At 43.6% G+C, this 15,483-nt stretch overlaps 1 protein-coding gene across 7 annotated transcripts in view; it reads right to left on the reverse strand.

Moving 5' to 3' along the window:
• The window catches only part of LOC147114040 (myotilin-like), a 153,814-nt gene that overhangs the window by 121,529 nt on the left and 16,802 nt on the right, over positions 1-15,483 (reverse strand). For 4 of the 7 annotated variants that reach the window (XM_085995572.1, XM_085995580.1, XM_085995579.1 and 1 more), the window contains exons 2-4: positions 7,318-7,390; positions 2,875-2,940; positions 13-154 (exon numbers count right to left, since the gene is read on the reverse strand). In XM_085995572.1, coding sequence (XP_085851698.1) covers positions 13-154; positions 2,875-2,940; positions 7,318-7,344 — 235 coding nt within the window. In that variant the 5' untranslated portion in view covers positions 7,345-7,390. Of the gene's footprint in view, positions 1-12; positions 155-2,874; positions 2,941-7,317; positions 7,391-7,901; positions 8,006-15,483 lie in introns of those variants that run through there. The other 3 variants (XM_085995573.1, XM_085995576.1, XM_085995575.1) reach the window with 3 other exon arrangements.

Below are 15,483 nucleotides of genomic sequence, written 5' to 3' on the forward strand. Positions count from 1 at the left end.
GATATCACTTACTCTTTCTTAAAATTCGAAAATCTGCAGAGTCCTTTATTAGCTTTTCCTCCTTGTACCACTGCACACTTAAAGGGGAGGAACCCTGGATTCTGCACTCCAGTACAACTAACTGACTTTTTGGTGATGTAACATCCTGCACACACTATAAGAAGAAAGCACATTATTTTACTTAGTAACATTATACACTAAACCATGAAACATAGTGAACAGTTCCTTAAAGAAACACTTCATGAAAATCTTTTGTTTAGGGAAGCAAAAGAGCCAGAAAAGCCATGCACCATTTTTATGAATGACGATATTGCATGCAATGGGCATCTTTTAATGTGCCTATGTAGTTCTGGAATGCAGTTTGAGTTCCTCTGAATGCTCTTTAACAAGACTTTTCAGTTAAATTGGCCTTTTCCCTAACATTTTTGAGGGTTAAGGGTCCTCAGGACATGGTTAAACACAGATAACTAATTTGTTGACACCTTCTTAAGACAGTCTACTAAACATCTCTACTTCTTTTACTAACGCTCATAAACCAAAGCCCATGGTATCTAGAATTGTACGACTGCATTTGCAGTTTGAGATATTAGTTGTTTTCCAAACAGTGTGATATATGATATAATACGCCTAGCATTAGATGTCAACATAAGTAACAAAATAACTTTGAAGCTAGGGCTGCTTTCCAAGAATTGCTCTCAACCCCTAAAGGTTTCTCTGGAGCTGCACATATCATTTTCCAACCACTTCTGAAATACCTTCACATAGGGGATCTAGTGAGGGAGAATTTGAGTGTCATATATGCCTTTATAAACAGTAAGCTTCACAAGCATTTATTCTGTTTTCATTAGTAGGTATTGTTTTAAAGGGAATGTGAATCACATTAAAGCAGAAGATCTTTTGCTCAGTGTTAGACGGTGGTCATTAGAACTTTGTTTTTTAGCTTGACAATAGATTACAAGAACCATCAGTCCTCATGCTTTCCATATGTAATCGGATGATAAAACTTGACCTTTCAGCACAATAGTGTCAGGTAGACATATATGAGAACAGTTGTAACAAGAATAACAATCTCTATTCATCAATATAGTAGAAGCCCACTCCAATAGTAATATAGGAAACTTTAGTCCCCCAACTTGTATTTTGGTAACCTAGGGATAATGGCCCAGAAATTCGGGTCTCCACGGGTGAGTACGCATGGGGTACTCACCCGTAGGCCCGATGGAAGTGCTGGTTTCCTGCATGCACTGCGCATGCGCGGGAAACCAGCACTTCCGTTCCCCTGAACGAAGAGGTTCAGAGGTCGAACGCGTGCGCGGGGGAGGCTGCGCGTGCGCATCGAACTTCGTTTTTTTACAGGTTTTTCTGGGAAGGTAAGCCTGCAGAATTTAGACATTTAAAAAGCAGGCGTAAGGCCAGCTTTTTACAAGGTAAGTGGTGAATTAATTAAAATTAAAACATTTTTTCCACATGTTTATTATTTTTAAATACTTTAAAGCAAGGTAAGTTTAATTTAGCCCCGTTAGAAAATAAAATTATTTTTTCAAAAATTTAAATTATTGTTTAAAATAGTTATTTCATGTAATTTATAGTTTATTTTAAAAATGTGATTTAAAAAAAAATTTATTTGAAGATTTAGTGCTATTTTGGGGCTGTAGTATTTATAAGTCTTGACAGCTCTTCCTGTCAATCTTAAGAATGGAGCATTCCCTGCTCTGATTGGCTGCCCATGGCCCACGTGATCCCAGGGGACGCATCGAACTAACTGCGCCCCTGGGATACGCAAGCACTGCGCGCCGACAGCTGGACTAGGCCCCGGATCGGAATTCCACGGGAGCCCAGAGCTCAACGGCCGGTGCGCAAGGTAAGTGCAGGTCGGGGGCTTGCACCTGCGGGAAGCCCCCGACCCGAATTTCTGCAAATATTGACCTTTGCCCTTACCATTGTGGTTAGTTACTCTTTAAGCTACATGGATCAATGTGTGAACTCAGCAGTACTCATATGGGTGAATTCTGGCAGCCATGTGTAGTGACATTGTAAATTAATTCAAAAAGAACATGTTTGTGATTTTGCCGCATATAGCGACCAGATCAATTCCTCCCCAAGGAGACAAAGACAAGGGAGCCGAAACACTGTGATCATGCTCAATTCCATAACAGCAACAGAACAGGACTTCATGTGCTAAATATTTACACTTCTGAACCCTTTGGAATTCCCGGGGGTAGGCCTGTCCCAGTAGTGTACATCTGGGGTGTCCATGAGGCAGTGGAACTAGCAGTGTTGACTGGGAAGTAGTGCTGGCAGGTTTGGTTGAAGACAGATGAAAGTAGGCTGCTTTTTTTACAGCAACTGATCACTTTGTGATTGGCTCCTGTTAGGTAACCTGCCTTTCAGAATCTGACAGGCCCCCACTTCTGCCTACTTGAAAGTACTGTATGTCTGCTTCATGCAGTTTTACTGTGTACTGGGGACACCAGAGGTAAGACTATCGAGAATTCCAACAGGAGATGTTAGCTCGCCAGTCCTGCCTCCTTCCATAAGATCTTTGCCCAATCCCCTCAGGGAACCCCAGCACTGCACAAATGGGGCAGAGACACAGGATAACCAGATCCTGTCCTAAATTATGACCACACTAGTCTCCATCCACATTGATAATGCCCGCAGTTCACCCCAATTACCAAAGAAATTTGGGACCACAAAGCCATAATGTATATTCATCGGAATACTACCAAAACATGAAAGGTGCTTCTGGGGACAGGAAAACATTGGTAAGGCATTATATTTCTGTATTGGCTAATGAGATATCCCATGCCTTGAAAAGTGTGGTGTGAGTGGCAAAGCATTAATGTCTAGATGAATGAATCCTTTCTCATTTACCTTTGTAAACACTGGAGCAGTTGCTGTTGAACCTCCTGACTGAGTAGAAAATGGGGACCTTTGAGTCTGTAAAAATGAAGTGAATTCAAAGTTTCAATAGTTCATTATTAAAGGGGGATTATTTCCCTAAAAAAAGTGTTGAGCAAACTTTTCTTTATCCTTTGAAAGGATGTGACAGCCAGAAGAGCCATGAATTATGTCCTTCCAATTGACATGACATGCAAAAATAATTTAAGTTGTTGCATCATTTGTTTCTAGACATGTGAAAAAAACATTTGGCAAATACTTCTCCTGAAGATTGTTTTTTTAAGGCAGTTTTACTAAATTAAATTTGATAGTTTTATCCAGAATAATTGACATGAGGACTTTATTTTTAATTATTCAATAAAAAAAGGAATTCATTCAAATATTCTAGTTATACATTTGCTGTTTTGGACAGCTGTTGGTATCTGTGCACTCTATTGTGGCTTAAGATTACATTTATTGTAAAAATGTTACTCTATTGCATTACCAAACCATTACCTTGGAAGAGAACCAGACTTCTAGATTTACTGAGGCATTATAAAACTGATTTCGGATTTAACTGAGATGCATTGCTGGTCACTACCTGCTGGGTGTCGACAGATAAAGTCTGAACAAGTTTGGAGTACATTTGGGGATTCCTAGGGCTTGCAGAACCTTCAATTCCCGAAGAAGAGGCTAATGTTAGGGACACAGTTGCTGCTTTCCTCTACCCTGATGAGAAGAATCATTTTACAAAAAGGGAAATTAACAGAGATGTTTTATAGGAATGTCAGCATTTACTGCACAGTCAGCTGTGACTCAGTGGTAGCACTCTTGCCTCTGAGTCAGAAGGTTGTGGGTTCGAGTCCCACTCCAGAGTCCTGAGCACAAAATCTAGGTTGATGCTCCAGTGCAGTACTGCGGGAGTGCTGCACTGTCGGAGGTGCCGTCTTTCAGATGAGAGGTTAAACCGAGTCTGCCCTTTCAGGTGGATGTAAAAGATCCCCTAACACTATTTCGAAGAAGAGCAGGGGAGTGGTCCCTGGTGTCCTGGCCAATACTTACCCTCAACCATCACTAAAAACAGATTAACTGGTCATTATCACATGCTGTTTGTAGGCAATTTGGCTGCTGCATTTCCTACATTACAACAGTGATTATACTTCAAAAAGTAGTTAATTGGCTGTAAAGTATTTGGGATGTTCAGAGGTCATGAAAGGCACTATATAAATGCAAGTCTTTTTATTCTTTCTACTGCCATTAAAATGTTCTCAGGTTTGTCTGAAACAATTTTGTTTTTAAAATGAGTCAAAAAGATGTAAAAAGGTTTTATAGTATAAGTTTCCTACAGAGATGTCACCATTGCCAGATTGCATTAATGTGTTGCATGAAGGAGAAGCAGTACCCCTCCTAGAATCATAGAATGATACAGTACAGAAGGAGGCCATTCAACCCATCATGCATGTGCCGGCTCTTTGAAAGAGCTATCCAATTAGTCCCATTCCTCTGCTCTTTCCTCATAGCCCTGAAAACTTTTCCTTTTCAAGTATATATCCAATTGCCTCCTCTGTGGTGAAAAGGTAGAGTGTCACTATTAAAATATGAAGAGATAAAAAAAACCTGCAAATGATGGATACAAGAAATAAATACAGAAAATTCTGTAAATGCATAGTAACTGAAAAGAGAAAAGCTGGGTTAACAGGTTGTTTGTAGTCCTGTTAAAGAGTCTCTATCCAAAATGTTAACCTATCATTTATCAGATGGTGATGAATCTGCTGTGTATTTCCAGCATCTACAGTTTTTATTATTGAAATATGCATATTATTTTGATCCCATAGTGGGTTATACACTGGTCTTTCTGGGACCTTGGTTCGCAATCTTGGTGTCATATCTGACCTTGAAATAAGCTTCCAACCACATATCCGCAGCATAACTAAGAACGCCTATTTCCACCTCCGTAACATCGACCGTCTCCGTCCTTGCCTCAGCTCATCTGCTGCTGAAACCCTCATCCATGCCTTTGTTACTTCTAGATTTGACTATTCCAACGCACATTCTACCCTACGTAAACTTAAAGTCATCCAAAATTCGGCTGCCTGTGTCCTACCTCGCACCAACTCCCGTTCGCCCATTACCCCTGTGCTCGCTGACCTACATTGGCTCCCGGTTAAGCAGCGCCTCGATTTCAAAATTCTCATCCTTGTTTTCAAATCCCTCCATGACCTCACCCCTTCCTATCTCTCTAATCTCCTTCAGCCCCACAACCCCCCGAGGTATCTGCGCTCCTCTAATTCTGCCCTCTTGAGCATCCCTGATTATAATCACTCAACCATTGGTGGCCCTGCCTTCTGTTGCCTAGTCCCTAAGCTCTGGAATTCCCTGCCTAAACCTCTCCGCCTTTCCACCTCTCTTTCCTCCTTTAAGATGCTCCTTAAAACCTACGTCTTTGACTAAGCTTTTGGTCACCTGCCCTAATTTATCCTTATGTGGCTCGGTGTCAAATTTTTTGTCTTTTAATACTCCTGTGAAGTGCCTTGGGACGTTTTACTACATTAAAGGCGCTATATAAATACAAGTTGTTGTTGACCTGGGTTCGCATTCAGTAAAGACTGGTGCGACAAAATTCTCCTATTTTGGCTCACTGTAAGGATTCTGTGTGAAATGAGCTTGGGCTATCCTAGTACAGTTCTTAGTGTGCATGGGCCGATAGTACAAAACTACCTCTAATTTGGCATTAATTATCAATGTCACTCCGGCTGGCCTAAGGATGATAGGTATGTGAAATGGAAGAAATATCACACTAATATTTTGGGGGGCATTTCTGAATTTGGGGCTGAACCACATTATTGGGGCAGAGTGGAGGGAAATTTCTGTTGCATTTATTTGTGCAAGATCTGACCTGGCATTTCCTGATGCTGATTCTGGGTGCCTGAAATGGAATGTCTTCCATTCCTCAGCTCTCACATTCCTGTCCTTGATGAGCACATTTGTTTTTTGAAAATATAAGTTAGTGAGCCACCACAATATCAGGCAGGGAATACTCAACAGGTCAGACAGCATCTGTGGAGAGAGAAACGGAGTCAACGTTTCAGGTCGATGACCCGAAGATGCTGCCTGACCTGCTGAGTATTTCCAGCATTTTCTGTTTTTATTTCAGATTTCCAGCATCCGCAGTATTTTGCTTTTGTACAATATCAGGCTGCCTGGCTAGCCTCCAAGCCGGAAAAAGGTAGGTCCGTGAGGGAAGGTGGGGCGGGGGAGGGGTGGTTAACTCCGATCTTGGGACGGATGGGGTCTGGAGTGGCAGTGGTCCAGGCTGGTTTTGTGGAGCCCATGGGTGCACTCCTGCTCCTCCCGGTCCCACGAGCATAAACAGACTTACCTGTCTGCTCCTCATCGACTGGACCACCAGTTGATACTTGGTGGAGCGTGTACAGTGAATGCCCCATCACTACTGTCCTAAAAAGGCATATTAAAAGGGTCTACTGCATGAGGCAGGCAGGCTCTCTGGCCACCCAACAGTAGGCCCCAGTGAAGGTTGCAGCAGCCATGACGGTGGGAATGGGGAAGTAATTCATTCCATAACACTTTTGGGATGTTACTGCCCTGTTTCCAGTCGGTGGGAGGTCTCAAAGTCTACCCCCTACTGTTTCTTATTTACATTAACAACTTGGATTCAGAAGCCCAGTGCAAACCTGTCAAATTCACAGTTGGCACTAAACTAGGAGAGGCAGTAGAATCTGAGGAGACAGTCCAAGAGCTACAAAATGAATTGGGCAAAATATGCAAGTGTCAGAATGGTGGCAGATGAAATTTAAGACGAAGATGTATAAAGTAGTGCATTTAGAAGAAAAATGGATGACACAAGTAATCCATGAATGGTGTTGAAATACCAAAGAGAATTTGAAAAAGATCTGGGAGTTATAGTAAACTTGATATTCAACATATCCAATTACTATGGAGAAGCAATTAACAAAGCAAATAGAATGCTGAACTGTATAGCCAAAACTGTAGTGAACAAGTCAGAGAAAGCTATTTTTTACCATACTGTACTCTGATTAGACCACATCTCAAGTAATATGTCCAGCTCTGGTCACTAAGGCACAAGGGAAACATTCAATCAAAGCAGGAAATTAGGAGAAGAGTTATAAGATTTATCCCTCGAGTTAGAGGACTCCGTTTGAAAAAGTGCTGGATAAACTTGGGCTTTTTAGCCTTTATGGGTAAGATATTAAAAGATACAGAAATTGTAAAACCAGAACATTACTTCAAATCATACTGTGACAGTAGGTCAAGAAGCATAGGTTATAACTGGCTTTTTAGAAAAATTATTGACAAGAGAAATTTCATCAATGGATTCAGGCTCCAAGTTTGAAAAGTAAATAGAAAACATTTTATTATTTATTACACAATAACTTCTTCCAATTTTTCCATACTTACTGTGGCATGATGCTTTCTGTAGTACATGGATCTCAAACGTTGATTCTCTTTGCTGATTCTGTATCAACTGCTCCTATTGAATAGAATTCAATCAGGTTAGAACTTTATAGAATTATTTGCTGCTCTCACATGTTTAAACATGGGTTGTCAAATTGATTTAAATCCAGACATTTTAAATCTGTTTTATCAGAGATAGCTTGGCCTTGGTAAACAGTTTTCACTTTCAGTTAATATATATTTTAGAAATTTTGATCATGGACATAAAAACTGAGAGAGTGGATGGATGACTAGGCATTTGCCTGGAAGAGGTACAATTACCTCCAGCTCTATCATTTTCCCATGGAGGTTATCGAGCAGAGGCCAGGCACCTCTCCATTGATGTTGCTGAAATTGGAATTCAGCAGCACAGAATGGGGGAAGGAGGAATCGAACTTGCATTCCCTCAGTCCATGGTGACATGCATTGGGTACGCCAAGGTGCTTCCTCACTAAACCACAATATATTACATACTTTTAAAACACATGACATCTGGTAATAAACATAATAATGATCGTTTACTAAATTGTTTTGTTTTCCATTCTAACCTTTCACTATCGTAAATCCAACATTAGCTGTACAATTAAAACGGCAACCTTTTTCCAGTTGGTACTACCACTGTCAGTGCTGTTCCATGCACAACACCAAGTTAATACTAGGTGGAGAGTTTCTCTGTCTCAGTTCCTCCTCCTTCACCACATTTAGTGGTTGGCAAAGATATGCGTCTCCAACCACCCCTCTACCCCTGTCACAGCATGGGAGTTCAAATATCACTTCAGGCTGGGATTTAAATTTCCAGTCCTATATTTGAGAGGGTGTTCTGTTGTTATCAGGCTGCCTAATAAATCATTTTGAAACACTATATAGTCGTTAAAGTGTAAAATTGAAACCTTTGGACAATTATTGCTTCTAATGATTACTTTATAAAAAAAACCTTCTTTGCATGTAGCAGATAGCTAGTTTTTCTTCTTTTTTGTACCATGATTTAAACTGTTTTTTTTTAGCTTGCCTCCCAATATATTACAAAGCACAGAATTTAAGTTATTCTACTTGCGTCACATGTGTTGTACACAAGTGGCAGCCTTCAGTAAATGTAATACTAACTCCTGTGAAAAGGACAGAATTTGACCCTCTGTATCCGGGAGCACAATCTTTGTAACTTGATACTAGTTTAATTCAATGGGATTTTTGGACGTGTTAAACAGGTGACAAAATAGAAATCAAAACAAAAATGTCAGTTCATTTTAACAAAAAAATCATTGTGTTGAAAAATTCCAAAGCACAGTAAACAAATGCAATTTTAGATTATCTTACCAACTGCCTTCCATTTTATTTTACAGCCAAAAGTTTTTTATGTTAAATTGACTGACTTGTACCTCTAGTAATTGAGTATTTTGTGTTTTAATTACACATTGTTGCATCCATCAAGCTAATTATTAATAATAATATGTGTGTGAGCCAGAGCTAACATTAACCTCTTCTAACGTTTCATGGACCTTAAGAGTTCTGTGCTCACTTTGCTAAACTGGGATCAGTCAGACTCCAGAGTACTGCATGTCATTTGTATGTTGTAACATATAAAATTGTGCATCTGTGAAATAATATCCAAAGGACTTTTTTTTGGCTTGTTATTTAATTACTCATACTACCACTATGGCAAATGAACAGTTGATCATGTGTGATAATTTGATCATCAGCCTGCAGAAGGTTAGAAGCTCCCATTACATATTTGGATTTTTATGCAATATATTCTCCTTGGGGTTAGTGTCACTGGCCTCTTCTGTAATTCGACCTCGTGTTTCCTGCAGACCAGAGTTTGCTTTTGAATAGAGAACCCTTGTCTCTGTACTCGGCTTACTGGAAAATATCATGTATAATCGCACAATTGCCTCATCTTTGTTAGGCGTAAGAGTAAACACTCTCTTCAACCATGGTTCAGGTTAATAACCAGTAGACAAATTTATTTAGCATTAACCAGATAAATGAACAGTATTCCTTACAGGCAGTATATTTACAGTATTTAAAAACATTATCATTCTCCTCAAAAGTCAAAATGAGAAAGGCAGCTTCTTGTACTACCTCAACATAAAATGTATTCTTGAGACATGCTCGCTCCTTATGCGCCAAAACATTACCACAGAGCCTCTGCCTAACCGAGTATCTTTGTTAGCTTCAGACAGACAATTTTCTCTGAAAAATCAGCTTCAGAAATCCCATTCAAAATTCTGTGAAGTTATGAAGAAATAAAGGATATTAAAAAAATTGTGGCCACAAAATTGGTCTTGCTAGCACCCATAGTTTGGCTGCTACGGGTTCCGTTTTGGTTCCAAAATGGCGCCCGCGGTGCGCGCGCACAATTCTGGTACAGGCCGCGCCGGACGCAATAAGAATATAAGAAATAGGAGCAGGAGTAGACCATACGGCCCCTCGAGCCTTTTCCGCTGTTCAGTAAGATCATGGCTGATCTTCGACCTCAACTCCACTTTCCCGCCCGATCTCCAAATCCCTTGTTTCCCTATCTATCGATCTCAGCCTTGAGTATGTGCAATGACTGAACATCCACAGCCCTCTAGGGTAGAGAATTCCAAAGATTCACAACCCCCTGAGTGAAGAAATTTCTCCTCATCTCAGTCCTAAGCAGGGGCCTCGCACAACAAGATTGCTAATTAATCCTTTCTCATTACATAATACCCAGTCTAAGATGGCCAGATCTCTAGTTGATTCCTTGACATATTGGTCCAGGAAACCATCCCGTATACACTCCAGGAATTCCTCCTCCACAATATTGTTACTAATTTGGTTAGCCCAATCTATATGTAGATTAAAGTCACCCATGATAACTGCTGTGCCCTTATTGCACGCATCTCTAATTTCCCTTTTAATGCCATCCCCAACCACCGCATTACTGTTTGGGGGTCTATATACCACTCTCACTAATGTTTTCTGCCCCTTGGTATTTCTCAGTTCTACCCATACAGATTCCACATAATCAGAGCCAATGGGGGAGAAATTGGGTGAGTAGCGCCACCTGTTAGCGCCTAAAGAGGCAGTCAGTGGCTGTAGCGCCACTGGCTGCGTCTCCCGCGATATTCAGCAGGAGCGCTAATGGTGGCGTTAGGCATTTGCGCTGCGCCGCCACCGATGACGTCATTGGTGTGCGCAGCACCCCATTCGCGCCCCGTTCGCGATATTTGGTTGCGAACGCCGCAGTTGCGCCGTTCGCTACCCACGCCCGGTTCACAGGGCCTTACTGTGCCGGCAGTGGCGCAAGTTAAGTTGGAGGTGCGGGGCGGCCGCCTTTTTCGGCGGCCGCCTGCCAGCACCTCCGTCCCCGGCCTCCAAACCACCCCCCCGCAGCATTGCCGGCTGTTTCCCGAGAGCCCGGCATTTCTCCTTGGTGCTGGGCTCATTTGCCGGCACTCGCGAGCGGTGATCGCGCTGTTGCAGGCACCTCCCCCTTAACAGTGGGAGGAAGGCCTGCAGTACCGCAGCGTGCCGTGCCGCAGCGTGTGGCGCTGTGGCACGTTGCGCTGCGATATTCAGTTTCAGCGCCCTAAGAGGGACGCGGAGCGCCTTGAGCCTCGCCCCGTGTCCCTCGAGGAGCAATGAAACTGAATATCTGACGATCGCTAAAGCCTCGAACGCTGCGCTAAATCCTGCGCTCAGGCGACTTTTGTGCCACTTTGGCGCCCCAACCCAATTTCTAGGCATATCTTTTGTTACAATTGTGTCAATCCCTTCTTTAACCAGCAATGCTACCCCACCTCCTTTTCCTTTTTGCCTATCTTTCCTGAATATTGAATACCCTGTATGTTGAGTTCCCAGCCTTGGTCACCCTGGAGCCATGTTTCCGTAATCCCAATCATATCATATTCATTTACCTCTATATGTGCTGCTAATTCATCCACCTTATTACGAATGCTCCTCGCATTAAGACACAAGGCCTTCAGGCTTGTTTTTTTAATGCTCTTAGGCCTTTTAGAATTATTATTTACTGTGGCCATGTTTGATTTAAACCCTTGATTTTTCTGACTGCCACTTTTGTTTTTCTCCTTCCTGTCTTTTGCTTCTATCCTTGTTTCCCTTTCCTCTGTCTCCCTGGTCAGGTTCCCAACCCCCTGCCATTTTAGTTTACACCCTCCCCCAGAGCACTAGCAAACACTCCCCCAAGGACATCGGTCCCGGTCCTGCTCAGGTGCAGACCGTCCGGTTTGTACTGGTCCCACCTCCCCCAGAACTGGTTCCAATGTCCCAGGAATTTGAATCCCTCCCCCTTGCACCATTCCTCTAGCCACGTATTCATCTGAAATATCCTTCTATTTCTACTCTGAGTAGCACATGGCACTGGTAGCAATCCTGAGATTACTACGTTTGAGGTCCTATTATTCAAAAATCTATTGATCTCTGTCTTGAATATATTCAACGACTGAGCCTCCACAGCCCCCTGGGGTAGAGAATTCCAAAGATTCACCACCCTCAGTGAAGAAATTTCTCTTCATCTCAGTGCAAAATGGCTGACCCTTTATTCAGAGACTGTGACCCCCTTGTTCTAAACCCCCCCCAGCCAGGAGAAACATCTTCTCTGTATCTACCCTGTCAAGCCCTGTAAGAATTCTGTATGTTTCAATGAGATCACCTCTCATTCTTCTATAGAGAATATAGGCCTAGTCTACGCAATCTCTCCACATAGGACAATCCCCCCATCCCAGGAACCAGTCTGGTGAACCTTCATTGCACTCCCTCTATGGCAACTATATCCTTCCTTAGGTAAGGAGACCAAAACTGTACACAATACTCCAGGTGTGGTTTCACCAGGGCCCTATATAATTGCAGTAAGATGTCTTTACTCTTATACTCAAATCCTCTTGTAATAAAGGCCAACATACCATTTGCTTTCCTAATTGCTTGCTGTACCTGCATGTTAACTTTCAGTGATTTGTGTACAAGGATACTCAGGTCCCTCTGAACACCAACATTCCCCAATCTCACCATTTAAAAAATACTCTGCTTTTCTATTTTTCCTACCAAAGTGGATAACTTCACATTTCTCCACATTATATTCCATTTGCCATGTTCTTGTCCACTCACTTAGCCTGTTTATATCCTCTTGAAGCCTCCGTGCATCCTCCTCACAACTTACATTCCCACCCAGCTTTGTATCATCAGCAAACTTGGATATATTACATTTGGTCCCCTTATCCAAATCATTGATGTAGATTGTGAATAGCTGAGGCCCAAGCACGGATCCTTGCGGGATTACATTTGCTACCTTCCAATCCACTGCGACTGTTCCAGAATCTAGGGATTTTTGGAAAAATCACAATCAATGCATCCACTATCTCTGTAGCCATCTCTTTTAGAACTCTAGAATATAGGCCATTGGGTCCTGGGGATTTGTTGGCTTTTAGTCCCATTAATTTCTCCAGTACTATTTGTTTACTAATATTAATTACTTTAAGTTCCTCACCCTCATTAGACCCTTGGCTCCCCACTGTTTCTGGTATGTTTTTGTGTCTTCTATTGTGAAGACAGATACAAAATATTTGTTTAACATCTCTGCCATTTCCTTATTCCCCATTATAATTTCTTCTGTCTCAGACTCTAAGGGACCCACATTTACTTTTGTTACTCTCTTCCTTTTTACATACTTATAGAAGCTCTTATAATCTCTTTCTATATTTCTTGCTAGTTTACTCTCATATTCTATTTTCTCCCTCAATTTTTTGGTCATCCTTTGCTGGTTTCTAAGGGGGGGAAAATTGGGTAGCTAAGAGGGCGCTAACGGGATGCAAAGCAACTAGCACCCGGGTGCGGCACCGTCAACGCCTCCCGCGAAATTCAGTGGGTGGTTAGCAGTGGCGCTACCCGCGGCGCTGCGCTGCCGCCGGTGATGTCATTGCCGTGCGCAGTGCCCTGCTCGCGCCCCGGCTGCGATGTTCAGTAGCGCCCCTGACTTATCGCCGGACGCTATGTCCGACGGGGTCAGGGGGGCCTACTTGCGGCTGGGGCGGCGCTATTTAAAGGTGAGGTGCCGGGCGGCCATTTTTGTTGCTGGCCGCCTGCCATTACCTGCCTCCGCTCCCCTCCCTGGCCTCTTTACATGTCCCCCCCTGCGGAGTGCTGGCTGCGCTCCAGGAGCCCGGCACGTCTCTTGAGTGCCGGGCTCTTTTGCCGGCTCTCCCGATCCCTGGGGCCCAGCTGGGCCCTGGGTTGCGCTGTGCAAGGCCCCTCCCCTTTAAGAAGGGGAGGAAGGCCTGCAATGTGCCGCAACGTGTGGTGCTGCAGTACATAGTGCCACGATATTCCCTCGGAGCGCCACAAGAGGGAGGCAGGGCGTTTCCAGTAGCACCCCGCTTCCCTCTTGGGGCGCAACTACGCAATTTAGGTCGCGAGGGCGCTAATTTTTCAGGGGTGCTAAAAGTAGCGGTTAGCGCCCCAAAGGGGGCGCGACTCAATTTTTAGCCCTAAATCTCTCCCAATCCTCAGGCTTACTACTCTTCTTGGCAACATTATAAGCCTCTTCTTTTAATCTAATACTATCCTTAACCTCTTTTGTTAGCCATGGATGAATCACTTTTCCCGTGGAGATTTTATTTCTCAATGGAATGTATATTTGTTGGGAATTATGAAATATTTCTTTAAATATGCCAAGTTGGTGCTGGACTCCTCCATGCTCCTTGACATTGCACACAGGCTTTCTGGCAGGCCTGCCGATGCACCAAGCATTTCATTGTGCGCACCCTTCAGCCTTCTTCTGTAGCCTGCACCACTGAAGTGCTCATCTGAGTCCTCTGCAGCAGAACACATCAGCGACCTCACCCTAGGGGAGCTGGCACCTGCGCTACCCTTTCCCCCTGCCCTGGCTGCTGACCACTCGTGCCCGGTGTCTCACCACGTGCAGATTCCGTGTCTAAGCTAGCCTCTAAAGTACGCAGAGTGTCAGTATCTGAGCTGGTGGCTGCGAGTGAGACATCGAGTCCGCGATTTTGCCAGCGCTCAGAGTGCGGGTTTGGAGGCGTCATTGGTCCATTGTCAAAATTGAAATGATTGACAGCGGGGTGGGAACCCGCTGCGAACCCGCCTCCATGTAAGTTTCCAAAGTGTCGGGTCTGCGAATTCAGAACAGACCCGACGCCAAGCGGTGGGGGAGGCATTTAAGATAGTTAACTGCTTGTTAAGTGCTTGTTAACTATTATTTTGCCCGCCTTTTTCTATTTTCCCACATTTTTAATGGGGTTCACATCGTTTGAAGATCACGTCAGGTAAGTAGGCCGCGTTCTCTACATCTCCCCATTGCTGTGAATAGGTGACAGTTGCAAAAGTGGTATGAAAGCTACCATTTCACAGCTGGTCACTTTCCAATGTCAGAAGCCTGAGCCCTCAGGACTTGGAAGACACTTTTGAGCTGTATGCAGTTTGGAAGTGTTTGGAGTAAACTCTCTGTCCATTGTCACCTCCTTGGAGCAAGCTCTTTCACCATTGACAGATCGCTTCTGTCATCTCAACTTCAGCTGCCATCTATTCCAGCAACATCGGTGCCCTTGAAAAAATCTCACCTTGGTCCTCTGAATCCCTCCATGATCAGCCCCAACACCAACATCACCAGGCACACCAACATCACCAACAACAACACCAACCTTCTCCGCAATCACCTGATGCTGCACAGGATACAGGGCATCAGCACCCGACCACATTGCTGCCCGGGAGGCTAGTGATGGCATCACCATGGCCAGATTTACTTCACTTGACGCTGTACACCCTGGCTGCCACATGATGCGCCAGGTTAACACCACCCCACACCAACACCATAAAGCATTCCTACAATGACCAAGCCATTCCTTTCACACTCATCATCATTGCGGGGGATACCGTTATGTCTCACCATTCACTACAACTCACTAAGCCACTTCCAAAGGTGAGCACAGATCTGTCGAATAAGGCAAAATGTTGAAAATAAAGATTTCAATGTTTGACAACACAGTAACAGAAAATGTACATGAACATTGCATAAGACACCCGAGGAGGGGCGGTTGGTGAGAAGGTCACGGAAGGAGCCCCGGGAGGGGCGGCTGGTGAGCAGGCCCGGGCGTTGGGCTGAAGATTGTCGGACAGGAGGAATGGTGGAAAATG

This window comes from Somniosus microcephalus, chromosome 8 (assembly GCF_052327205.1).
Source record: "Somniosus microcephalus isolate GS21.2 chromosome 8, FLI_Smic_1.0, whole genome shotgun sequence".
In the NCBI taxonomy this organism is placed as follows: domain Eukaryota; kingdom Metazoa; phylum Chordata; class Chondrichthyes; order Squaliformes; family Somniosidae; genus Somniosus; species Somniosus microcephalus.